General features: G+C 25.6%; 5 protein-coding genes across 18 annotated transcripts; 3 read left to right on the top strand and 2 right to left on the bottom strand.

Annotated features, from left to right (window-relative positions):
• Nucleotides 1-906: 906 nt before the first annotated feature.
• On the top strand, nt 907-4,107 carry LOC124957056 (uncharacterized protein C14orf119). Of its 8 annotated transcripts, none has more exons than XM_047513688.1 (4): nt 907-1,102; nt 1,978-2,360; nt 2,489-2,561; nt 3,081-4,107. In XM_047513688.1, exon 4 carries the CDS (start codon nt 3,089-3,091, stop codon nt 3,431-3,433), a length of 345 nt encoding a protein of 114 aa, XP_047369644.1. In that variant the 5' UTR covers nt 907-1,102; nt 1,978-2,360; nt 2,489-2,561; nt 3,081-3,088; the 3' UTR covers nt 3,434-4,107. The 8 variants fall into 8 exon arrangements, with proteins under 8 accessions (XP_047369644.1, XP_047369646.1, XP_047369648.1 ...); XM_047513690.1 differs by having other exon boundaries at nt 2,489-2,557; nt 3,064-4,107; XM_047513686.1 differs by having other exon boundaries at nt 909-1,102; nt 2,489-2,557.
• LOC124957042 (protein DDB_G0276689) lies at nt 3,450-15,381 on the bottom strand. The gene is made up of 14 exons (XM_047513652.1): nt 15,048-15,381; nt 14,825-14,990; nt 14,090-14,746; nt 12,645-13,985; nt 10,660-10,806; nt 9,951-10,530; nt 9,604-9,854; nt 8,986-9,519; nt 7,697-8,914; nt 7,086-7,595; nt 6,636-7,000; nt 4,975-6,563; nt 4,635-4,888; nt 3,450-4,537 (listed from the first exon to the last, which is right to left on the bottom strand). The coding sequence occupies exons 1-14, from the start codon at nt 15,212-15,214 to the stop codon at nt 4,379-4,381; spliced, it is 7,938 nt and encodes a 2,645-aa protein (XP_047369608.1). The 5' UTR covers nt 15,215-15,381; the 3' UTR covers nt 3,450-4,378.
• A 497-nt stretch (nt 15,382-15,878) lies between these two features.
• On the top strand, nt 15,879-18,670 carry LOC124957046 (RNA-binding protein 28-like). 2 transcript variants are annotated; one of them, XM_047513660.1, is made up of 9 exons: nt 15,879-16,021; nt 16,110-16,223; nt 16,302-16,666; nt 16,755-17,070; nt 17,149-17,317; nt 17,408-17,625; nt 17,721-17,870; nt 17,943-18,305; nt 18,391-18,670. In XM_047513660.1, exons 2-9 carry the CDS (start codon nt 16,122-16,124, stop codon nt 18,511-18,513), a joined length of 1,806 nt encoding a protein of 601 aa, XP_047369616.1. In that variant the 5' UTR covers nt 15,879-16,021; nt 16,110-16,121; the 3' UTR covers nt 18,514-18,670. The 2 variants fall into 2 exon arrangements, with proteins under 2 accessions (XP_047369616.1, XP_047369617.1); XM_047513661.1 differs by having other exon boundaries at nt 15,880-16,021; nt 16,094-16,223.
• A 153-nt stretch (nt 18,671-18,823) lies between these two features.
• LOC124957049 (probable cytochrome P450 301a1, mitochondrial) lies at nt 18,824-24,597 on the top strand. 3 transcript variants are annotated; one of them, XM_047513669.1, is made up of 11 exons: nt 18,824-19,242; nt 19,728-19,942; nt 20,101-20,347; nt 21,048-21,164; nt 21,339-21,415; nt 21,689-21,879; nt 21,955-22,143; nt 22,242-22,411; nt 22,488-22,566; nt 22,659-22,856; nt 23,070-23,430. In XM_047513669.1, exons 1-11 carry the CDS (start codon nt 19,226-19,228, stop codon nt 23,070-23,072), a joined length of 1,503 nt encoding a protein of 500 aa, XP_047369625.1. In that variant the 5' UTR covers nt 18,824-19,225; the 3' UTR covers nt 23,073-23,430. The 3 variants fall into 3 exon arrangements, with proteins under 3 accessions (XP_047369625.1, XP_047369623.1, XP_047369624.1); XM_047513667.1 differs by lacking the exon at nt 23,070-23,430 and adding an exon at nt 23,442-24,597 and having other exon boundaries at nt 18,834-19,242; XM_047513668.1 differs by lacking the exon at nt 23,070-23,430 and adding an exon at nt 23,442-24,597 and having other exon boundaries at nt 18,835-19,242; nt 21,689-21,884; nt 21,984-22,143.
• LOC124957052 (transmembrane protein 120 homolog) lies at nt 23,764-26,879 on the bottom strand. Of its 4 annotated transcripts, none has more exons than XM_047513682.1 (6): nt 26,612-26,879; nt 26,007-26,125; nt 25,767-25,925; nt 25,336-25,428; nt 25,020-25,237; nt 23,764-24,571 (listed from the first exon to the last, which is right to left on the bottom strand). In XM_047513682.1, exons 1-6 carry the CDS (start codon nt 26,678-26,680, stop codon nt 24,561-24,563), a joined length of 669 nt encoding a protein of 222 aa, XP_047369638.1. In that variant the 5' UTR covers nt 26,681-26,879; the 3' UTR covers nt 23,764-24,560. The 4 variants fall into 4 exon arrangements, with proteins under 4 accessions (XP_047369638.1, XP_047369635.1, XP_047369636.1 ...); XM_047513679.1 differs by having other exon boundaries at nt 23,764-24,878; nt 26,612-26,868; XM_047513680.1 differs by having other exon boundaries at nt 23,764-24,878; nt 26,007-26,152; nt 26,612-26,866.
• Nucleotides 26,880-27,894: the final 1,015 nt, after the last annotated feature.

The following is a 27,894-nucleotide window of genomic DNA, read 5'->3' on the forward strand; positions in this document are numbered from 1 at the left end:
CTTAGTTCATTCACATGAAATATATATATATATATATATAATGTCCTTATACAATTCAACAGCTGACACCTGAAGAAGCGTATGAGACTTTGCGTACACAGAATAAATGAGTCTCTTTTCGTATATATGTAGAGTGTGTGTGTGTGTCCCCAGTAATGCACATTCAAAGAGGGGAGATACACCTGGTGTCAAGAAGTGGGGGAAGTAAGCGAGATCCGCACATTTTCAATGTACATTTGTGTGATATATGTTAACCATAGGGTGAAACATTATTATTACGTCACACGGTATAACGTGATCCTGAAATAGATATAAAAATAATTACAAACATGATTACTTTTTAATATCGAGGAAAATTTTAAAAGAAAAAGGGAACAACTTTATCGATTTATATTTTTGTTATTTCATTTTCGAATATATGTAATAACTTTTAATATGGATTTCGTTGAATCATCTTAATTTTTCTTACTCAATTCACATATACGTCGAGTTTTGTAAATAAAGTTTGTATGTTTTATTTTTGGTTTTTTTTTTTTTTAGGGTGCGCCACAGTGGCAAGCCCTTTTACGCTTCATATAACATTAATTCTCTGTCACGCTCTATATATACATATATCTGTTAGTTAACAATATATAATACACATACATGCATACATGTATGCAATCGATCGATTAACTTAAATCTGATTGTCGATAAAACATTGAATTTGTATTTACCCGCGTAATCGTACTACGTTAGTCGATGTTAATGCTCACGATATTCGAAAGGAAAAAAAATGGGGAAAGAAAATAAAAAAAAAAAAAAGAATATTTATAAAATAATTAAGAAGATTTTTAATTAATTTTAATTATTTATATTTTAAGATAGAGCATATCAAGTGTTTTCCAATTTAGATCGATGCGTGTATGTTTATCTTTAGTCAGGTCTGTTTCACGTTAAATACTTCGCATATAATCGTTTCTAACCTTGAAAAATAACTAGTTACACGTTCGAAAAGTAGTACCTGCTTTCTTTCAATCTCACTTTGTCGTTTATTTTGCTTTTCATGAAATTCAACAATACAGAGAATAGATTTAACACAAACGATAACATACACACGAAGGTAAATAAATTGGACTAATTTCGTTTGAATTTATTTCTATTTCATATATATATATATATACCATTGAAAATCTATGTAATAGTAATAATAATAATAATAATAATAATAAATAATAATAATAATAACAATAACAATTCAAATATTTATCAAATATTTATCGTTAAAGAAAACATTTCTTATAGGTTATGTACAATCTAGATGGAAAACTCGCATGATAATTTTCATATAGATATTTTAAAATTATTTATAAAAAAAATGATATATATATATATAATTGTAATTAAATTATTGCAATTAAAAATTTAAATTTATAAAATCGATCTACGTATGCGATTAAAAATCTATGTAATACAAACAACAATAACAATGATAATAATAATATTATTATTATTATTCAATTATTACATTTTCATCGTCGAGAAGTAAATTTTTTTCTTTATAGGTTATATACAACCTAGATGGAAAACTCATGCGATAATTTTATGACAATAGTATAAACTTATGACAAAAGAAAAAAGAAAGAGAGAACATCTAAATATGTAACTTATACGTAATCATATATTATTATTATCGAATATATTTTAATTATTACAATTAAATAAATTATATTTATAAAATCGATCGATAATAAATGTAAAACATTTGTGTATACATACGGACATTAAATATTTTCCCTCTGCCACCATTATAGAAATCTTTAACGCTTGCGCAATACAAATATAACTTTTTTTTTTCCTTCTCCCTTACACAAATGAATTTAAATCTAATAAGCGTTCTTTCTTCTTCTTCTTTCTACTATTTCCATCTTATATACACAGATACACAGATTGACGTTTTAATGCATTAGTTTCTTCTTCTTTTTCTTTTTTTTTCAGAATAAACAATTTTATATATATATATATATGTATGTATAAATATATATATATATGTATATATATATAAACAAAAGTTTATTTTCCACGATATTGTGAGAAACTTCTTAAAAAAATATTGTATTTAAACGTTCGAAGGAAATATAAAGTGTTCGTTTATATCATCGTTAATGTGTCATATGATATTGAGATATTAAATAAGATGGATTCGGCAGGTATAAGTGTAAAGGTATTTCAAAATAATAAAAATATTTACGAAAATTATTCCGTATATTCGAACGTGAATGATTTGAATGATGTAATTTGTAATATACGTAACATACAAGGGAAGATCAATGATTTCTTAACTCAACTTTTACAAGAGAATACATCGACCGATAAGAAAAGTAATAATTTATGTTATTAAAAATAATTAATTAATCGGATTTTATTTTTATTATGTTTATTTGTTTGTTTGTTCGTTCGTTTGTTTATTAATTTTTTTCTTTAAATTGTTATTTTGCACAAATTTTAGATCACATGGCCGTGTCGGATACGGATTCAAACTCAACCGATGAAGATGTTGAAGTCGGGCCAAAGAAATGCAAGTTAATAAAATATACTTAATATATAGCATAATAATAAATATATAAAAAATGTTTATTTTTATTAAAATATAATAACAATTTTCTTTATGCCTGTCCTTTCATTAGCTTTGCCCTATCATGGTGTACGTAACCTTTATCTTTGTACTTTGTCTGATCAAAATCACGTTTATAGAGATCAATCGAATTACTTTGATAAATTCAATTGAAGACGTATAAAAAAAAGTTTATATATTATTGGTAATATTTCTTTATTAAGAGATAATGAAATAATATGTTTCTAGATTGATATCAGTTTTCTATTTGTCAGATTACTTTCTATCGTGTTGTATCGTTCGTATAACCTCTGGGAATGAATGTATGCAGATAATACCTAATCGCAGTGTATAATTTATTATACTTTATTTTATTCTATTTTTATTTTTATTGTTATCATTATCATATATTCCCTTATATCGTTATATCTGACAATATATTACAATAATAATCTGATTGATATATGTAGATATTTAATGTTTTCAGAATGAAATATGTCTACAATACTATCAAATGAATCCCAAATGAGATATGTGGTAGAATGGTTCAGGGAATGGTCAGAAATGCAGAGAGGAGATTTTTTAGAAATATTATTGGAACAATGTGGTTCTCCGGGTTTAGTCAATGGATTAGTACCTGGAATGGAAAATATGAGTTGTAAAGAAGGTTCGGATAGACCACCAAGCTTATTTCAATGTCGTGTGAAATTATTCAGAGAGTGGAGTCAAAATTGGTCACAACAAGAAAAAGATTCCTTGCTAGCTTCGATTAAAAGTATCGATGGGAAATTTGCTGGGAATTATGAACAAAGGTTATCCGCATTAATGGAAGAAAATTAAAATATATGGATTGATGTCGAATTAAATTAATTTCATATATTAAACATGTAGAAACTAAAAATTTGATATTCAAAGGAATGAGAGATCTTGTTTATAAGTTATTATAGAATAATCATTGAAATTTCAATAATAAGCTAATACGATTAAATGTCAACGATGAAGGAAAAATTTGTCTGAAAATTTTTCTTTTCAAATTTTTATAAACGATCGTCCATAATCCTCGCATTGAATTATATACGCAATAGAAATATATTATTATTCATGCTTTTATACATGAATTTAACATGTTTTCAAAAAACAAATTTTCATGGTTAGCACATTTTTAAATAAATCGCAACTGTTGTTTCTTTATCATAAGAATATTTATAAACAATCTATGTACGTGAGAGTTACAAAAGATATTGTTGTATCACCAATTAATGATAATAATTTTTAATTTAAACTATAGTCTTTGAATAATCAATTGTTATAGATATAAATAAATATATATATATATATATATATACATTATATATATATATACATTATATATATATATACATTCCATATTGTCAGTATTTACATTGTATGTATTTGGATGTGTGTCATTAAATATATTAAGAAAATACATATCTTTTTTGTTAATAATAAACTTTAGTGAACTGTTTGAAAAGAAAAGCTCCAAGTATACAATCGATTTTGTTGTTATTATTAATGAAAACCCTACATTTTATTTACATACAAATAATATAATATACATCATATTTTCATATTTACATGTACCTTATAATAATATTAAAAAATATAAATATTATAGTGTACTTATTTACATTACATACAATGTAACAAATTACTAATATATATGCATTATTAGAAAAAGTAATTTATACCATTCCAACTTACCAATTTTATTAACAAATTATATTAGGATTATTATTGTATTTGTAGTGTATTTTTATATCCTTTTTATAAACGTTGTAACCATTTTGTACAAATATTTTTAATAGCAGTTTGTCCAAGACGATCAGATTCTTTTAAAATCTTTCTTACATCTTGAACTCTTGAATATTTAACAGCAAGAAGATACGCAGCTTTTAATTGTTTACTTTCGATGTATGCACTTATCTAAAAAAAAAAAAAAAAAAAAAAAAAAAGAAAATTTATTGATTACTCTTACTATTTATGATTTTATAATGATCAAATTAAAAAAGGTCTCTCTTACTTTAAGCTCTATGTCTGTTATTAGTCTAACCAGTACATCTATCTGATCTTTTAAAATGTGTTCAGAATGATTGTATGAACGTTGAAGAATCAATTTTATACAATGTGTAAGTACGTGATCACATATAACGTGGGTATTAGATGCTCCAGAACTACGACAACATTTTATTAATTGTTCTACAGCAGTAACATTATCTTTTAAAGCTAATATATGTCCTGCTAAAGAATATACTTTTTGTGGTGAAAGATTGTAATCTATAACAAAAAATTACATTATATGCAACATTATTACCATAAGAATTTAGATGTATATATATATTATGTAGCATTAAATTAATAACCTTGCATAATTCTGAACGCTATACCAAATCCTTCTTCAATGTCACGTCCACAAAGAATTGCTAATACAGCCAAGTGTGTTTTTTGTTGCTGATTACCAAATAAAGTAGGTAATTCAGAACTACAAGTAGCATCAGATTCAATGTCTGGAAAAAGGCTTAAAAATTCATTCGGTGATCTTCCTTCTTTCTCAGCATTTCCTAAAAACTTTGCTATTTCCATTTGTCTACTTATCGTATTTATATGCTTATCTATTTCAGAAGGCTCCATTTCCATAGTAAGAACATCATGATTACTATAATAGGAACTTGTACTTTTTCTTCTCTTTTTGCTAAAATCACCAATATGTAATTCAGATTCTAAATGTTTTTGTGCATCAGTCAATAGATGCATTCTGTTGCATAAATCCATGTAAGTAGTAGCTTGATTAGTATAAAAACGAATACATGTCATGGATGCTCTTATACAATCTTTCATAAAAAGTTGTAGTTGATATAAAATATACAAGGATTGTTTCTTTTCTAAACAATGGCAAACATATATTAAATATTTTTTCCAAAGTAATAAACTTGGATCTTTGGTTTTCATAGCTTCTTGTAATTTCTCAGCGTTTCCAGTTTTTAAACAATACATATAAACAGCGTTAAAAAATAATTCAGGTTCTAAATCATTTTCTAAAATATAGTTAAGACATTTTTCAAATTCTTCGTGCTTCAAATAAAATTCTAATATAGAATAATAACTTCCATATGTAAGTAAATAATACAGGCTTTCCTTGTAATAAATGTTTTCTTTAAATGTATTTACATGTTTTATTGTTAATTGTCCTTGACTTATTGCTTTTAAATTATTAATTACAGATAATATCTCTGGTATTTTATCTACCTTCTGATTAGAATGAAATAGATAATAATTGTTTGTATTTGAATTATCTAATATTTGTAAAATTTCTGTTAACAAAGGTGGATCCTTTATTGGTCGATTTTTTACGCATTCACTTTTCTTTTGACTAGATGAATTTTTTTCTTCGATCGTATGTGATTTTATTTTGTTTGAAAGAATTTTGGTTTCATCTAAATTTTCCACATGTTTAGAAGACAATTCCTTTGGATATGATAAAATTTCCCAACCATCGATATCATCCTGAATGACTTTATCAAGACAATGAAGAAATTTTTCTTTTGCTTGTTCAAAATAGCCCACTTTTAAACAAGCTTTACCCCAAGCTGCCCATACACCTTGAGTATCCAAACCTGATTTAGTACTAACATCCAATGCTAATGTCCATTGTTCTTTTTCAGTAAGTAAATCTCTTAATTTTCTCAAAGCATGTTCATCCATATCGTCTGAAGGTATAAGTGACAAACAATCAGAATGAATAAGAGTTGTTATAAGATCTATTTGTGATAGAAAACGATCACAGTGAGCCAATCCCGTATTGAAACCTAATTTAGCGCATTTCACTTTTGCTGCAACTAATAATGATTTTATCATCTTGATAATCACAATGTGATCTACTTCAGGATTTACTTCTCCGTCATTAACTGGATATAATAATTGTTTCATTTCATCACACCGATCGAGTAGAAAACTATATCAATATATTATATTATTTTACAAATGTATTTCATAATTTAAATTTATATATTATATTAATAAATACCTTGTGTATGCTTTGTGATCCGAATGTAAATTTAAAATAGCTAAACATAAGGAAATGCTAGGAGCATATTCGAATGAAAATTCTTCTCTAATAGTTTTATTATGTCCTTCGTCTTTTGTTAATCTCCAATAATCCAATGCTTCGCTATTTGGCGTAGATGCTGATCCTTGCACCATATGCATTTGCAAAGTAGTCTGACATTTACAATCTTCACAAACACGCACAGGTACTGAACTTGGATATCCAGGAACTTGCATACGACTTTGAGAACAAATGGCACAAACCACACGACCACATCTACGACAATGATGCCTTCTGTTAAACATTGAGAATATTACCGTTTTACAACAGCTACATTCTCTAGCCTGCAATAATTGTTATAAATAATATTATTAATATCAATTTGAATATATTTAATAAAATAAATTTAATACGCTGCTTTTGAAATACTTTGTCATTGGGAATCCATTCTTCTTTTGTAGGCACCTTAGTAGGCATGATAAATTCATTACTTTCATTTTCCAAATTAGAGTCTTGTATACTCTTTGATTTATTATCAATACCATCACGTTGTAAAGAAACTCTAAAGTCTAATGCTTTTTTACTATAAAACCTTATAATCTTATCAAATTCAGTCATTGATATACCTGTATCTTGCAAATCGATGTAGACGATATTTAATATTTTTTGAAGAGTTTCAAACTTACAATTCATTAATAATTGTTCTAACATTAGAAGTGGATCCTTTATAAGATGAATATATAATGATTTTTCTTTATCTTTTAATTCTTTCAAAATATCTATACCAATTAAAGTTCTTTTGTATTTAATAATTTCTGTTTTCTTACAATGTTGTAATAAATAATTAACGAGAAAGGATAGTGCACTGGTGGATTCAACTTTTTTAAGTACGACTTTACATATCTTCACTGAATGATTATGCGGTAACGATTGAAGAAGCTGAAACAATAAAAATTTTATTTTTATCATATAGATAATTTTTTCTTTTTTTAAGAAAAATAGACAATCCCTTTTTTGTCGTCATAATTTCAATATATTACCTTTAAAGCTTGTTTAAAGTCTTGCCTTTCATTTTTTAATAAGCCAATTAAAAAATCTTGCGCAACAGAGGATTGTGCTTCTAATGTAAAAGATTGACACTCTAGCCATTCTAAACATAATTCAAACTTGTCTACACTTATCAAGGATTGCATTATATCAAATGGATCAATTCTATTTGTACAGTATGCAACATCGTACCAAGTATTATTATATTTGTTTGCACAATATGGTAACATTTTTCGAAAAATTGTTATTCTACGTAATATTTCTTTCATTTGAAGTTTACAATGCAAAGGTAATTTATTACTATCCGTATGATGCAGTGCATGAATCAAAATGCACTCGCACACATATGCCTGCCATTTGTTAATATTATTTAATATCATTTGTGCTAAAATATGTATATCATTAATTTGATATAAATATTCTAATATTTGTGAATTTATCGTATTTTCTTTTTCTGATGTTAAACAACTTAAAACTTTATCCTTAAAGTGTCGTACTTCGAAAGTTTTAACAATATTATTATCCGATAGAGCATCTATAACGTTCAAACAGTCTTCCCATTTTTTATTTTTCCATGCTTCCTTAAACCAATTCCACAATTTGTTTGCTGGTACTGTTTCGTGGATACCGGTATATGTTTCATTTTCATTGAAAAAACATTTCAATTGATTTATCCAAGAGGAATTCAAAAAATTCTCCAAACAGGCAATACGTCGTAGATTATTGCAATTTTTATCTAAAATAGTTGGACGTTTGTTTTGCATTTTCTGTACTAGATAAGAAAGAATCCAGCTATGACCATCTAAATATTGTAACAAATTATCCTTAATCAATAACTTTTCACGAATGAATACTTCCTCATTATCATCATTTTGACAATTTTGTATAGAAAGTTGTGAACTCTCTGTATATTTCAATAATATTTCATAAGAGTAATGAGCAGATTTATATTCTATTACCACATCTTCATTTTCAAATTGAAAATAATCATTTATAGAAAATATATTTTCTTTCAAACTATTCGCATGCTCATTTTGTTTATCCAAAGACAATAAATTCTGATATTGTTCTACAAGATTTGGTAATATTATTTTCGTTTCCTCATGTAACTTCTTAAAATCGTCATTATGATAATTCTTTTGTAAATAATAATCTAAATATTCCTTTGCAGCATCATTCAAATTTTTGCTCAATGTGGTTGATTCAAAAACCTGTAATATTGTGAATTAAATAAATGTAGAAAAAATAATTTATCGAATTAAAATAAAAAGGAAATACTTACACGTATTTGTGGTGTTTCATTATATTCATTAGCCATAGCAAAAATAACTCTTGGATCGTGTACTAAGTCTAAATCTTGCCATGCTGGCTCATTAAGTTCTATAATTGGTGATAATGATATTTCATTTAATGAGAGACCACTAAGTAACTTCGAACGAAGAGTATAAAGCGTTACAAAACCAAGATCACCAATTACATAGCCAATCGACATCAAGGAAACTGTATGCTTCAAAGTATTAAAAGGAGAATTGTTAGCCCAAATAACGAGCATTGCATGTATGAACATAACATTCCAAGTATTTAAGAAAAATGTTAATGTCTCATCTCCAACTGATAATTCGCTAAGATCCAACATTGCAAGATGTGATGTTTTCTTCAATATAGTTTGAATATTGACATGTTTTGAAAGATCATTCAAACATGTGTAAGATAAATTAGATTTCATTGAATTTAAAGTGTATAATGCTTGTAAAAGTTCCATCAGTATCTCTGAAATGCATTGATTGGGACTACTTGATACATAACTTTTTGAATCCTGTTAAAGATATAATTGAAAAGAGCATAAATAAAATTTAATAATAATAATAATCTCAGATATTTTTATATTTTTCATACTTACAGATATATCAACATTTCCATTTAATATTATACATCCAAAATTAGTATTGTCGTTCTCAGATTTGTTATTATGATAATATGGAAATATTGGGCAAGTGCTTATAAGAATGTTGTACACTAAATCTACTTTTAATTTTCTAGCAATTTGCTCAAGATTTTCAGGTTCAACATTTTTATTAAAAAGATGATAACTAAAATATCTGTGAAGAGGTATATTTAACAATCTAGTTGCAGTTAACAATTCTGTATTATCTAAAATAAAAAAAAGATGATTAAATTGATATTATAAAAAAAAAAAAAAAAAAAAAAAAGAAAAAAAAAGAGAGAGAGAGAGACAATTATTTGTACCTGTATTAATTGGAGCGATTGCTTTTAAATGTTGTAAATGGAATTGTAAATTTTTTAAATAATTTTGATTATTACTGCAACTTGTAATTATTTTCTGTATTATTTTTAATTCTTTAAATTCAATACTGTTCTTAGCATGCTCGTCATCGACTATTTGTTTTTGCGATTTTTTAAATTCATTGTATTCAGTCATAATATTTGTCCATAATTCATTCTTTTCTTTCCATTCTTCAACAGATAATGGTATTGTAACATCAGATAATAAATTTGTCACAGGTATATCCTTCTTATTCTCATGTAACAGTTGAAAAACTTGATAAAACAAACGACTATGTTCAGTATTATTCAATGATTTGCATAATGTGACATATTTCATAGCAACATCACAAAGACTCTGTGAAATTGGATAGGTATTGCCCATAGTCAAAGCTAAATCCAATACACTTAATGTTAATATCTTGTTGTTGTTAAGATTTGGTTTTAACATTCTCATGTGTGTTTCTTGGGAGGCTATAAACGTTTCAAGTTGATTGGTATATCTGGAGGAATGCATAGCTTCTTCTGCAACTAATCTTATGGTCTGTAAAAATGATCACAAAATTATACGATGATTAATATATCCATTTTGCAAACAAAAATTTAATAGTTATTAGATAATTGAAATATAGTTCAATTAAAAAAAAATTAATCACAATAATCTTCACGTTACCTCCAACGTAGAAGATTTGATATTTTTTTTTGAAGTATTTCCTGTTATCGAAGGACATATTAAATTAAACATTTCTTGTTTAAAATGTTTTAGTGCTTGTGAAAATCGAATTTCACCATAAAGTGCAGTATTTTCCATATTGAACATCTGTCAAAAAACAATAAAGTTAGCATTAATGTCAAAATGTTGATTAATAACTTTATTAAATAAAGACACATGGAAAGAGCGTTTATCTATATAGGAATAATAAGTTGTTATATTTTCAATAACTTAGCTTTTGGTGTTAAGTATCAATTTGTAACAATACTACAATATAATAAACGATTTAAGAGATATTATTATTATTCTTTATATTCGTATTATATATTATAGATAAATTCAAAAGATGAGGAAATATTTGAAATAAGTTCGTACGATAATTATTATGATGATATAAATGAAAATGAAATAATCAAAGTTGCCGATTTCTTTAACCCGCAAGTATTAAAAAAAGATGAGGATAAATACAAACCCCTACATTCTTACGTAAAGCAATATAATCAACGTGTCGCTAAAAGCAAAATACAGATACCTGATATATTTCCTTATTCTCAATCGAACAAAGAACAAATATTAAATCTACTCCAAGAGGAAGAACCACATATTGCTGGATTTAAAAATGAAATAAATAAAGTATAAATATTTGTTCTTTAAATGTAATACTCTAGATGATAAAAGATACAATACAATATACAAAGAATTGTTATATTATTTACTAGTATTATTCGGAAATTTCAACAAGAAAGAACATAAAATTATTATCAAGAAGAAGAAATGCTTTCAATTTTATGAAACTAAAACGTGCTTCAACACCGTCATTTAGTAAGCAAATTTATAATAATTAAATCAAAATTATCATTTTCAGTATTGAAGATAAACCCATATATTTATAGAATTATTTAAAAATGTATAGAAAATAAAAAAGTCTCCAGGGATAAACATAATGAACCAAGTTATGATAATATACCTGAAAATTATAGAAAATTTAATTTACTACAGAACTCTGTAAGGAAAAATTATAATATTCTTAAGATAAAAATAGGATATAATATAAATTGTATTCTTTGGATAGAATCATCAAGAAGAAGACTTGTCACCTTTGTTAAGTATAAGTATAGAAGAAATTAATAAATATATAGATTTAAGTACGACCATTGAAGATACAATGGAGCCTACAGATGAAAACGATTACGACTACGAAGCTTTTAAAATGGATTATGAACAACAATTTAAAAAAGATAAAAAAATAAGCGATAAATTACAATACACCCATACAGAAGAACAAGTGATAAAGGAACATATTTCCAAGAAACCATTTGAAAAAGTTACAGACACTACGAAAAATTGTACAAAGAAAGATATGGATTATTTTGGTTTTAAAGCTATAAAATGTTTAATTTACAACTACCAACATGTAAAAGACACAACGGAAGCAAAAAAAACATTATCAAAAATGTGGCTAATAGTTAAAGTATGGCTGTGCATTTATGTGTGTATCGCAATTCCATGTTGGTGCCAAAGAGGAAGTTATTTATTTTATATATACCAAATTATTTTTAATTATATGCCAAGAGAATAAATAAACAACTAATATTTTATACTTTTTTTTTTTTTTTTTTTTATATATATAACAGGATGGTGTTGTTGTTGGTTTCGTTGTAAACTTTTCTTTCCCAGAAAAAGAATAATGTTTGTAAAACAATATTATATGCGAAATCCTCCAGGTATTTTAATACCAAAACTTTCTAAAAAGAAACCGATTAAATACGAACCGTCTGAATATGAACAAGACATGTATGAAAAACTTGAAGCTGCAATAAGAAATATATAATACAAATAACTACAATTGCAAGCATATTCTATAATGCATATAATAATGTATAAAAACTTTATGAAATAAGTAGTAATGTTAGTTTAAATGAATAAATAAATAAATATAAAAATACCTCTATAACTTCTTGCGCTTTCTCATAATCATTTTTCCACAAACATTGGATAACCAAACTTTCTTTCGTTGACAACATTAAATTAATAATAAATATTGGCTGATCTGCATCTTTTACAATTAAATTATCTGAAATAGTTCTATTTTTTAATTGATTCCATTCGTTAATATTATCAGCAATAATTTCCGCTTCTGAGCTACTATCAGTTTTTATTTTTGTATCATCCGAATCACTACTATGATTTCGATAAAAAACAATATCATTGAATCTCTCTTGCGGATATATTATATTTTCCTTTAATAAAGTACTAGAATTAGTTTCAATTGTAAAGTTTTCAGGCAGCCCTACGTTTTTGATAAAATAAGAATTTGTATGAAGATCCAATCTCCATTTTGCATCAGCTAATAATTTTACTAAATTAGATATCTTTGGACTTAATTTATTTAATTCTTCTGCATATATTGCATCATATTTGAGTTTTCTCATTTCAATCTCTGTAGCTGTAATACTATTTTTTAAATAATATAATATTTCTCTAACAGCATATTTATTACAAATAAAATTCATATTATTGTATTTCATTGATCTATGAACAATTGTTTGCTTTTCATTTAGGACAATGTTATGATCTTGTGATTTATTGTCACTATGACAGAAGTCATCATAGCTTAAGAAAAGCAAAGAAAATATATTTTCCATTGTCTCCAATCTCAAAGAAAATGGCAATAAAGTACATAAATAAGATTCCATGTCGAGTAAATATTTTGTGATATTCTGATATTTTGCATTATAAGTTTTACAAAGTAAAATTACTTTTAATGCATTTACCATACTACAATAAGCTTGAAAAATATTTTCAGGTTCTCCGGTGCTTTGTAATAGTTCTTTAATTCTATCATGATCTATTTCATGTATATTTGTAGCTTCTTTCAATAAAAAAAGTACTGTACAATTTTCCAAAAGATACAACATACGTTTTAATGGTATTGCGTTTACAATACATACTGATTCTATACCATCTTGACTTTCTTTTATAGCTTCTGAATTTTTTAGATTCAGAATCCAATTTATAATTTCAGTATATATCTTTAACGTGGTATCTAATTTGTGAAAAGTATGATCAGTAAAAATCTTGAGATTACAATTTTGTAATAGAAATTTCAGGACTTCATATACAATCGTATTGTCTGTCCAATTTTGTAAATCGTCAGTATCTCCTTCCGAACAGTGATGTAAAAATTTTAACAATAATGTTATCCAAAAGTGTTTTAAAGGAGGATAGGACAATATCATTGAAACTTCATTATAATTGCCAGTTATTAAGAATGTATAACAAATATTCTGAAAAAAACAAAAAAAAACAAAAAGAAAGAAAATAATATTATTTTGATACTGACAATATTGCTTAATTAATTTTAATTACAACTATAATGATTTAAACTTACTAATATATCTGTTAACCAATGTGATTTTTGTGTTATTATTCTTCTAAGTATTTCCATTTCATTCAACACCAAAATATTGTCATTATTCTTATATTTAAATATGGCATTGCATATTCTAATTGCATCTTCCATAATAGTACCAGACTTGGAGTATCCATATAATTCATTCATATTTAAGTTCCACTCGTCGATAAATGTCGTATCCTTTCTAGAGTATAATGCCAATTCTATATCTTTAATATTATCTGTCTTCAAGGTTATAGGACATAACCATTTTAAAAATTCAGTCTTTTTAGATTCAGTCAAAATCATCTTCGATAAAATACATAAAAATATTTCTAAATATTCATTATTAAGTATTATTTTATTTTGAATTAATGATGAAGCATCATCTTTCTCATTTACAAGAGAATTTTCATTAGGTATCATAAGTTCCATAATTTCTTTTAATGCAGTCAAATAGAAATCTAATAATCCATTAGGAAAAATAGAAATACTAAATGAATATAAACAGCACATATTAATAATGTGACATGCTATTATAGGGTTTTTTATTAAATATGCTTTTAAAAATGATAAAGTCGATTGAGAAAAATCATTAACGATTTGTGGTGATGCAGCTTTAATATTTACATCGGAACAATATAACAGCAACTCCTGTTGTAAAATATAGAATTGTAAATAATATATAATGTGTAATTTCAAATATATAATTATTATATCAGATAGACGAACCTCTATTACATTTTGAGATATATCGTCCATCAAATCCACAGCAATTTGAAAATCTATGCTATTAAAGTCCATTGAAATATTTTTATTGTGACAACATTTATCAGGGAAAAGTTTGTATAATAACAAATATTCAATCCATCGAAAGTTATTTTCCTTTTTCATGTCACTAAAATAATATCAATGATTAATATCTTAAATTATTTATTTCTATCTTAATACTTACATATCAATTTTAATTATAGATTTAAAATCTATATTATGAATCATATCTGTACTTTGTTCAGAACAAATATTGTGATGATGATAGGTTCGATATATTTCATATGCTGTGTACCATAATTTGGATGAAATACACTTATGTATCTCAAAGACTTCCATTTCTTTTGACATTTTTCTGACGATAAATTTTACACTTTTCTTGATATGATCACTTTTCCTTTTAATACTTTTAAAACTTCATTATAGGTTATGAAATTTACACTTTAATAGCGAAAATCTACGTCAAAACTGTTCACAATATTTAACTGACTTCAACGACAGATATGGACAAAATATGTTATACCAACAGAACTGTTTATAAATATAATTGTTCTCGATAGATGGCACCATTGGTATTCTGCCAATGACGTCATCTTAATTGACGTTCTTTTGTTATCGACCATTCATAAAATGTCCCTGTTTTTATAATGGTTTACGCCATCAATGAGAACAGCCGTAATTCTCGATCAATTTTGATGAACAAGATCTCATTTTAAAGACGAAGATTTAATCTGGGACATATATTTTTCGAATTTTTAGTAAAAACTTTATTTTCTTTGAAAAAAAAGTATTAAAACTTTACATTGCCAATTATACTTCTAAAGGCAAATATATATAAGATTTAATTAAATTTAAAGATAATTTCTTTAAATTCGCAAATTTATATATGAATTATTATATTTTTTAATTATATTTATTATTCTTTAGAATTTTATCGTGAAATAAATGCATATCGAGGTCGTATTTAAAAAATGAATCACTGGAAAAAAACATTCATAGTTCATATTTCGTCCATATGTGTCGCTGAAGTCATACACGTTTTGAACAACATTTAATGAACAGCTTGAATATTAACATATAAGATTCAAAACTTACGAAATATCATATATTTCATTTTTTAAAACTTAATATTCTCTGGTGTTTTTATATTTTTAACGTGTAAGTTATTTGAAATATAGAATAATTTTTTGAAATATATTAGAACGAATTCTAATCTAACCTTACATTAAGTACATGCTTTTTTTAGTTATTCTAAATCATGGCACCTAGAAATATCAATTTTTTAAAGAATAAAGATATTTATAAACAAAATAGACGAAAGAAAAGAGCAAGAATAATAGTAAGAAATTTACCATTTCAAGTAAGTTTTGTTTTAGTATTAAATATATAAAATGTAACGACATTGTTTTCTAATGTTATTTGTCTTTTATCTCTGTAGACCACGGAGAATAATTTAAAGGAATATTTTGGTCAGTATGGAAAAATCGAAGAAGTAAAATTATTAATTAAAGCTGATGGAAAACCTATTGGTTGTGGATTCATTCAATTCGATCACGTGCAGAGTGCGGCAAAAGCAATACATTATGCAAACTTGAAGCCAATTCAAGGTAGATCTATTGTTGTCGATTGGGCAATACCTAAACATAAATTTAATAAAAATACAACAGAAGATATTAAAGACGTAAATAATGTTGATATTAACATTAAGAAAGAATCAGATGATTGTGACAACGATGATAAATCAATAATAGAACCTATTGAAGAAATAAACTTATCAAATAATTCAATTGAAAGTATGGATGTGTAAGTAATAGTTAACACTCATATAAATGAATGCAGATATGTTACTAAATGGAAAAATGTATTACAAATTATTCATTCAAATTTATAGCTCGGATAAAGAAGATGAAGAGGATATGGAAGATTCATCAGAGGAGGAAAAACAAGATGTAAAGGATGAGGAAATAATAGAAGAATTCATGGATGAAAAAGTAAATGATGAAGATGAAAAAATTACAAAGAATACAAAATGCATATCTAATGACGTTCACGAAGGAAAAACTGTATTTTTGAAAAATGTACCATTTTCTGTAAAAAATGAAGAACTTAAAAAGTATATGGAACAGTTTGGTCCAGTCTATTATGCTCTTATTTGTATAGACTCTTTAACAGAACATTCTAAAGGAACGGCTTTTGTTAAATTCAAGGTAATAGTTTTGTATGTATTATAATTAATTAATTATTAATAACATAATAGATCCATAAAATTTTGGATTAATTTTCAGAATATAGAAGATGCTGAAAAATGCTTATCAGCTGGAACAGAATTACGTTTACGTGATGCTATTCTAGAAGCACATAGAGCTCTTCATAAAAATGATATTACGAATAAAAATAATTTGAAACGTCAAAAAGAGAAAGATTCAAGGAATTTATATCTTATAAAAGAAGGAGGTACGTAGATGTATATATATATATAATGAAAAAAATCTAAAAAAATAATCTAGTAATGGTGTTGTAAAAATTAATTAAAAATATTTTCAGTAATAATCGCTGGAAGTCCAGCTGCAGTAGGCGTATCAGTTACAGATATGGCAAAACGATTACAACTTGAACGTTGGAAATCTCAGATATTGCGTAATTTGAACATGTTTGTTTCAAGAGTGCGCCTGGTTGTTCAAAATTTACCAGCATCATTAGATGATGTTAAACTTAGGCTAATTTTTAAAAAGTATGGTGGTTCTAAAGCAATTATTAAAGAGGTATATATGTATACATTTAAGTTTATATATTTTAGTAAATAAGAATCCACATAAGCACATAGAATATTTCTATATATATATGTGTATATTTATAGGCAAGAATTATGCGTGATTTAAAAAATATAGACTCAAAGGGTGTAGGAAAGTCTAAAGAATATGGATTCGTAACATTTACCAAACACGAAGATGCTCTTAAAGCTTTACGAGCTATAAATAATAATCCAAATATTTTTACTCCTCACAAGGTAAACTTCAATTGAATTATCTTGATTAAAATAAAAATCTCTTGTTATATTTAATAATATGATTTTTATTAGAGGCCAATAGTTGCATTTTCCATTGAAAATCGTATCATGGTGAATGCCAAACAAAGAAGAATTCAAAAGAGTCAAGCACGAAATCCTCTTTATTCAGGGAATAAAGATCAGGGACAAAATAAATATATCAATAAAGTGCATCCAATGGAAGAAACAAAAGTCGTAGCCAAGAATGAATTGGCGAATGACAAAAAATCATTCTCAGGCATTAAAAGCAAGCCTGGAGAAACAAAGATTAGATCAAAATTCAACTTGAAAAATCAAAGTATCCTGCACAGTAAAGTAATAAAAAAAGAGAAAAACGCAGTGAAACACGATCACAGTAGAAAAACAAAACTAGAAAGGGCAAAGAAAGAGTTGAAGGTAAGGATCCATCATACTTGTATTTTTGTTTTTACTGTGACGATATATGTAGAATATTTTTATTTTTCCTCTTTTTTTTTTTTAGACCAAGCAAATTGCCAAGAGGGGCAATGTGGAAGATGCAAACTTCAATAAACTCGTAAACAGTTATAAAAGTAAATTATTAGCACTAGGACCAACCAGATCAAAATGGTACGATACTACATAAAAAAAAAAAAAAAAAAATAGATAAAAAAATAAAGAAAAATTTACATTTTTTAAAAAATTATGTTTTACTAAATAATTAATAAACGTTGATGTAATAAACATTGTACATTTTAATAAATAACTTGTACCATACGACAAATATATGTCATTGGCCTAAACAATTTATTTGTTTAATAAAGTTTTTTTTTTTTTTTTTTTTTTGGAAACTATATATTTTTTGTTAGCAATTTATATGTTTAATTTTTTATTATTTTATATATATATATATAGTTTCCGCTTAAAAAAAAATCATAGATGACCTTGAATTTCTCCTAACCCCCCCCATTTATAATTCATAAATGTAACATTTTATTAATTCGATGCATGAAAATGGATACATCCTGTGTACTAAAAATGTTTCGCGAAACAATCAACATAATCCCCCACCACTATTTAATCCTCCTACTTTGTCGGCTTGTGTATTTTATCCGCGATAGACTCAAGAGAGTTCTAATTCTATAGCACTTACTGCAAACTCAATTGCATTTGCTTCAGTGTTACGACTTTCTGCTTTTTCTTTTTCTTTTTTTTTTTTTTCCATTAAATTGTTATCGCAAAAAAAAAAAAGAAAAAAAAAAAGAAAGAAGAAAAGAAAGATAAACGATGTGTCGAGTGTGTTCATAAAAAAAAACAATTAACGAGGAATATATTAATATTAATTAACTTTTTAAAAGATGATAACTACGCTAAGGTGAGTATAAAAGTATATACTTTAAAAACATTCAAACAATTGGCGATATTAATATAATAGTTTTCTACGTTTTATTATTAGATCTCATAAAAGCAATTACTATTATATTTATGGCTTCATAATTGATAGAAAATATATACTTACGAATGTAACAATAGTTCTGTGTATTTATAGATAAAAAAATTTCACGATGCACTAAAAAGTAGTTCACTTTTTCTTCAATTTTTTTTTTTTTTTTTTTTTTTTTTAGATTAAATTGATGTATTTCTATTTCAAGGATATAAATTTTTTTTTCCGTTAATAAATTTTCGATTATCGAATCTCGATATGTCGATCGAACGTATTTTTTGTACTTTTTCTTTTATCGTTTTAAAGTTGTCAGTAAGGCGCGAAAATACAAATATATATATATATATATTTTTTTTTTTCTTCAACAATCCTTCGAATGTATTAGAGGTAACATTAAATTTTTCATTGATTTTTAGAATATACATTTCGTCGAGATCTTCTTCTGTCATTTTTTTAAGATTTTCGAAAGGTAATAAAAACGAAAGACGCATTATTAATAGAACTTTAGAAACTTTGACAGCCGCAGTTGATAAACACGAATTATCGTCGAATTGTCGTGCGTACGCGGAAATACCCGGACCAAAACCAATTCCCATTTTGGGAAATACATGGCGTTTTATTCCTTACATAGGTAAATATTTTTTTTTCATTTCATATTTTTATTTTTTTTTTTTTTCTATTTTTTTTTATTAAGTACGAAAGACAATTTTTTTTTTAACCTCGTATTTTCTTCGAGTAAAGTTTTAATCTTTATATTTGGATTACGTTGTAAATTAATTAATTTCACAGGTGATTTTAAAATACAATCGGTGGACAAGGTATCGAAAAGATTATACGAACGTTACGGTGACATAGTTAAAATTGAAAATTTACTTGGCAGACCTGACATGGTTTTCGTTTACGATGCCAACGAGATAGAACGAATTTTTCGTCAAGAGGATAAAATGCCCCATCGACCGTCCATGCCTTCTCTTAATTATTATAAACACGTTTTAAGAAAACAATTTTTTAAAGATGATGCTGGCATTATCGCCGTGTAAGTGATTACTTAATTATTTACATTTTCTTAATAAACTAAATTAAAATTATTTGATAAAAAAAAAAATTGAATGATTTCTTCGAAATAGATTTGTAAAAATTATCATCAATTTCAAATTAATATTTACATTTCCTTTTCTTTAACGATCGTCGATCATTAAAATTAATTTCTTTGGCAAAATTCAATTGGCGCGAATTAATCAAATTCAAACGACAAATCGTATAATTTCAATTTTCCTATGGCAGCCAACGTAAGAAAGATAAAACATAACCAACATGATAAATTATTTGATATTTAGAAAGTATATATCACTTTTCATATCCGTAAATAGCGGTACGGTATAATTTAAATTTGATTAGTAGTAGTAGTAATATATCGCAAGAGAGTTTGTATTACGATCTAACTCGAAATATAATAATATCTTTTTAAATGATATTATGTAATTATAGATTACCTGTTTTACATAACGATCAAACGGTAGAATGCACGCGCAAAATTATTTAAATTCAAATGAAAAAAAAAAAAAAAAAAAAAAAAAAAAAAAAAAAAAAAAAAATGTTTATATGATTTATAAAATTTTATCGTTATATGATATATTTATAATTTGTACATATTTATGTATTAAAGTTGATTTATTAAATAATTTATAATTAAATCAACTTAATTCAAGTTTTTATCGTTTGATTTCTGTTGTCAGTCACGGAGAGAGTTGGTACAACTTCCGTAGTAAAGTGCAACAAGTAATGTTGCAACCGCGAACAGCAAAAATGTACGTCGGTTCAATCGAGGAAGCTAGTCGGTCATTCCTATTAAGGTTTAAGTATTACTTTGAATGCAAGCCTTTCCCTTTTCTAATCATTTCTTTTCTCCCTTTCTCTTTTCTCTTTTCACTCTTTTCCTTTTATTCTTTTAATTCTCTCATCCATTATCTCGAATTTTTTTAAGTTTCACATGATTTTATTTAATTCATTCAGATATTATTCTGTAGGATAGAAAGTATTAAGAATATAAATGACGAAGTACCCGATGATTTTCTAAATGAAATACATAAATGGTCACTCGAGTGTAAGTATTTACATTTATTTATTTATTTATCTTTTTTTTTATTTTTTGTTACCCAAAAAAATATTTAGAGAATGTAGAACATAAAAAGAGGAATAATAATAAAAATATTATTTATTATTATTATTATTATATTTCGTATTATTTTTATATAATAATAATAATAATAATAATAATATTGTTATATTAATAATAAAAATCATCGATACTTTTTTTTTTATACTACTATATTATTATATTTAATAAATATTTTTTTTCTTTTTTTTTAATTAACAGCTATCGCTAGAGTCGCATTAGATGTTCGTTTAGGTTGCTTAGAAAACAATGCAAATGTCGAAACACAGGAATTAATAAACGCAGTCACTACATTTTTCAAAAACGTTGGCATTCTGGAACTAAAAATACCTTTTTGGAGGATCTTTAATACACCTACATGGAAAAAATATGTTAATGCACTTGATACTATTGTACGGTTTGTATTGAAAAGAAAGAATATAGAAAATAAGAATGTAATAATTTAATTCATTTACAAGTATGATTAGATCAATGTATATATATATATATATATTAGAATTACATCAAAATATACGGATACTGCATTGACAAATTGGAAGAATACATCAAATTTTAATAAAGAATTATCTTTATTGGAAAGAGTATTGGCTTTAGAGGGAAACTCAAAATTGGCTACCATTTTAGCACTTGATTTATTTTTGGTTGGGATCGATACTGTAAGCGTACAATAATATTAACAATTAAAAGACATCATTTGTTTTTTTCTTTTTTTTCTTGTTTTAACATTTCTGAGATTATTATTTTTATTAAATAGACTTCGAGTGCCGTGGGATCAGTGCTGTATCAATTGGCAATAAATCAGGAAAAACAAGAAATTGCTTATAAAGAAATATCCAATGTATTTCCATCAAGAGATAGACCAATAGAGGCAGTGCATTTGGAAAATTTAAAATATTTGAAAGCTTGCATAAAAGAAACCTTAAGGTTTGTGTTTTATATATCATTTGATTTGATTTGATCATTATGAGATAAATATTATATTTGATTTATTTTTAATTAGGATGTATCCCGTTGTTATTGGAAATGGACGATGTATGACTAAAGATACAGTAATCAGTGGTTATCTTATACCTAAAGGAGTAAGAAAATCTTTTTTATAATTATTGTATAGTAACAATTTTTAATTATTTTTGACTATTAATTATATATATATATATATGTCTGTGTTTAGGTACAAGTTATTTTTCAACATTACGTTATAAGCAATTTAGACAAATATTTTCCACGAAGCAATGAATTTTTTCCTGAGAGATGGTTACAAGATGATGGTGTAAGACATGCATTTGCGTCACTTCCTTTCGGTTATGGTAAACGTATGTGCCTAGGACGACGATTTGCTGATTTGGAAATGATTATTGTAATCAGTAAGGTAAGTTGTAGAAACAAAGGACTATTTGTCCTTAATAAAGTATTACTTTCTTTTCTTATTTAAGTAAATAAAAAATATCTAGAAGTAAAATGTTCTAAATTACTATAAATTTGAAGTCTTTAATTTGTATGTATTTTGTGGATGGATGTGCGTGTGTTTTCTTTTTCTCATAATGAAAAAAACAAGATGTAATATTTCTACGTTACTTTGTAGTAACCGAAAGAGAAACTTACTATACGAATAAAGGTAATTTTATTATGATACGCTTCGTGATCACGAGATAATCGTAGTAGTTAACTTTCTGACGGTTACGCTGAATGAGCTCGGACAATAAATGATTCCTGACTGTTTCATTCTTTCCTCTTTCGGTGGAACATTTTATAAGTATAATTAAAACGTTCCTATTATAATGTATATAAAACGTTTCAATTGTAATATGTATAAAACATTCCATTTGTATTTTGCATCTAATGATAATATTTTGTCAAAGTAAATTATTCAAAGATCAATATGTTAGACAATTAAAGGGAGTAATATTTATAATAATAACAATGTAAAAATATATTAACAATTTTTTCGTTTCAGATCTTGCAATATTACAAAATAGAATATCATCATAAAAAATTAGATTATTATATTGACCCAATGTATACACCTAAAGGACCATTGAAATTAAAATTTATTAATAGATAAATCTATTTATTTATATGTCCGCAATTTATATTTGATAATATAAAGAAAATTAAAATGAACAATTCAGTTTTCAAAAGATGCACCTAGCGATAGGCAATACTCGATGCATGGATGTATAAAAAACATTTTGACATGCATATAACAGACCTTCAATTCTATATATCGGTAGAACGTACGAACTAATTATTGACACGATTAAATAATTATCAATATATTAATTTTTATAAATTTTTATTGTCATGAAATCTCATATTTCAAAATGACAAAGTAAAAAAGATTTTAGCACATAATGCTTAAGCAATTTTATGTGTATGTCACACTGGTAATTTTATTTATATATACATACATTATAATAAATACATTAAAAACAAATATGTCTCATATACGAACTGTCCCAGATAATTTGATACTTATAACAATTAATCACAGAATTGTATAAATCATAACAACAATTGTTTATCAAGCACAATCAATATTAAATTGACAAGCATGTGCGTATAACTGAAGTAAACATACTATTTACTAAATAAATTACAGAGTACATCTATTACAGAGTACATCTTTTAAAAGTATCCTTTATAGAGGATATCTTTTATCTATAAAAATTATTTATTTATTTATAAGAAAAGATACGGACCTAATTATGAAACTTTGTTCATAATATTGTTAATGTTTTGAATTAAAAAGTATAAAGTATCATGGAACAAACTTATGAAAAAAAAAAAAAAAAAAAAAAAAAAATGCATTAATTTAAAATCTCTAAAGAATCGATATGACAAAGTCATCACTTATTTTATCGAGACTTATTTTCCCATCTATTGATTATACAAATATTATTTCATTTAATTTGCAAATTAACATATCTCTTTTTCTTTGTGATTTATAATAATTTTATAATGTCCAATATTTATTTGTCCATTTTTTAATCACTTTTTTCTGATTTAACTTCATCTTTTGAAATTTCCTTTCTGCGATCAGATTTATTTGTAAATACTCCAGGAAGATGATCCTTTACCTGTTCCCTTAATTTTTGTGGAATAACCATAATAGTTGTTATGACATTTCCTAAGAATAATATCAAAAACATAGCACTAAGAACTGACACATGCCAAGTAGCTTCTGAATGAGATATTAACATGAATAATGTATACGCGTTATAAAGTTGGAAAAAGTATCCAACGAATAGAAACGGAAGGAGAAATGATAATCCTCGCCACATCCAAGAATGAAAACCTTCGATAGTAATATCCATATTATGTCTTTCCCCTAATGCTTTTAAACGATAAAGAACGCCATGCTGATAACGAAATTGTAGATATTGTACTATACCTAAAAAATTTTTAATATTGATAATGCTTGGAAATGCACAAGTCGGTTGTAAAAAAAAAAAAAAGAAAAAAAAAAAAAAAAAAAAAAAAAAAAAAAAAAAAAAAATCAAAAACATGTCATTACAAAGGATAGAAAACTTACTAATATATACATTGAACCAGATAAATTGACCTCGAAATGCATACCAAGCACCTGTATTTGGCCAAACTAATAAAACTGCAGATACTACGGTAGAGAGAAAGTGGTGAAACCGCCACCAACCTTTAATTCTTGATCCATTTACTTTAAGGATACTTTCTCTTATTGTTAATGTGCAATAATACCAGACTAGAAGAAACATTAGACTCAGTTCCAAAGTCCTAAAATAAAAATTTTATAATATTAAAATATTATATACAAAAGAAAAAAAAAATAAATAAATAACGAAAAGACAATTAATTAATTCAATATATCTTACCTTACATTAGTGAACAGATTTAAAACAGATAGGACAAAACCAATTACGGATAATATTAATTTAAATTTTTCATATTCATCTTTGTATTTAAATCTGAAAGAAAAACAAACAAAAAATTGAATCATTTGTTATTAATTATAACAACTAAATGTTAATATAAAATATTCTTTTTTTTTTATTAAATACAAATAATTAAAGGTCATTGATTTATTAATGAAGGAATTATATCCTTATATCATTAGATTCCTCTTCTATTTTCTTTTTTTTTTTTTTTTTTTTTTTTTATGATTCATTAATTTATCAAAACCTTCATCTTTATTCATAACCACTTTATTTTGAAGGAAAATATATCTTATAAATTTTTCTATTTATCAATGGAAAAGTCTTTCTGATTAATGGATTAATAATGAGTTAAAATTATAAAAGCTTACTTATCATTTTTATTCAGTATAGAAACATTAACACTGCCTAGTATAATTTGAAGATAAACACCATTTGGTTTTGGTAAAGTCTGTTCCATTTCATGCAATTGCAACTCTCTTCTTATCATATCTTTATCTAACGTCATTCTTGTATTCCTCGCCTGAAGCCTAAACAATTTATTTTTAAATAAAAGACATGAGATATATACATATATATATATAAAGAAGATATTGTTATCAGAAACTTACTGTTTGAGAGATTTTGAAATAATACCCATTCTGTATCTTTGATGAGATATCCCTTTGACACATTTTGCTTGTAATTCTCTAACTTCTTCTAATTTAGCAAGGTATTCCCTATTTAATGCCTATAACATCAATTGTATTGATTGACGCTAAAACATTGGTCGTTGAAATTTTTAACAATTAGTATCATAACAATTAAAGTATCATACAACATAGGAAATAAATATTAATTGTATAATTAAGTCGTAATTGATCATGGTTACATAAAAAATAAATAAATAAAAAATAAAAAAAAAAATTAAAAAATATTGGTTCTTAACAAAGAAAAGAAAAGAAGGATATAAAAAAAAAAAGCTGGAAAGATCGATCAGTTCAAAGTTCACATGTTGGTTGCAACATTATTAATTATTATTTAATTTGATCTTTCATATAGTTCGTCAAAGAAATAAACAACTTAACCTCTCTCGATAACGAGTAATAATGCTCCACGAAAAAAAATAAATATAAAGAACATGTCTAACACGACATACCCACACATACATATATATATATATATATACATATATATATATATATTCCCAAAAAAATTACAATTATAATTCTTTTACCTCCAACTCCTTGTAATCTCGTGCTAAATCGTTCCAATCTTCTAAACAAGATTCAACATTGGTGTCCATTATCTTGGAATAACTTTGATAATCTATTTCGTATATACTAGAAGTATATTAAATAAAATTCTATGAAAAAATTTAAATGATTATAGTAGAAATTGTTTCCTCGTGTACAATCGTTTCAGAACTACTGATTACTGAATACTTTGATGTGTCGCTATCGTTCTACGATATCGGGTACATCATGTGTGTTCGCGATCAATGGATAATAAATAATAAATTCTCTTTGAATCAGAATAGAAGAAAAAAAATAATTCTAAAAGAATATAATCGATTTGAATTATACTATTATTATTAGTCATATATTTTCTTCCTCGATTTATTACTTCTCTCGTAATTAAAAAATCAGTGAAAAATTCTCGTGGTACATAAAAATTCTCAGGGCACAGGACACACCTTGCTACGACATTGCTCGCGCGTAAATTTGTACATTTGTTCAACAGATGGCGTCACCTTCTCATCTAAATAAGAAAAATAATAATTTCATCCGGAAAAGATTTCAAGTGCCATCTTGCGATATTCCAGAAATTTAAAGTGTATTTTTTGAAGATATACATATAGAGCACAGATTCGTTCAAAATTTCTTATCATAATGAGTGTCACAATGTTCGATGAATAATTATAATTTATTAAAACCAATCTTGTATATTTGTTCTTCTTTTCATTTTTTCAATCGATTATTGTCTCTATTTGTTATTATAATGTTATAAGATAATTTCAATAATTAATAGCCAACATGCAAGGTTATATGATACAAGAAGTGTTCCATATATATATATATATATATTTATACAGGGACAGTTTAAAAAGCGTAGATTTTTCAATGGTCCTTGACCAAGCACGTTCCACCACGATTTCGAATGAAAAAAAGATGATTTGCATTAAGCGACTACTTCTCTTCTTCTTTATATTCATTCCAACGTAATAAAAGAAAAAGAAGATGGAAAGATTTGAATTTTAGATTGTAAATATTTTGCTTTTACAATTTTCATGGATCATAATATCTATATATATATATAAATATAAATATATATATATATATATATGTTTGTGTATATATATATATATATATATATATATATACATATACAAAATAATACTTTTAATAATATACGTTATAATATATATTAATAATGTAATTTGGAAAATAAAAGTTAATTTTATTTTTATGCATCGTTGTCCATTTATCGTTGAATGGATAATATTATCTGACACAACGC

This window comes from Vespa velutina, chromosome 24 (assembly GCF_912470025.1).
Source record: "Vespa velutina chromosome 24, iVesVel2.1, whole genome shotgun sequence".
Lineage (NCBI taxonomy): Eukaryota > Metazoa > Arthropoda > Insecta > Hymenoptera > Vespidae > Vespa > Vespa velutina.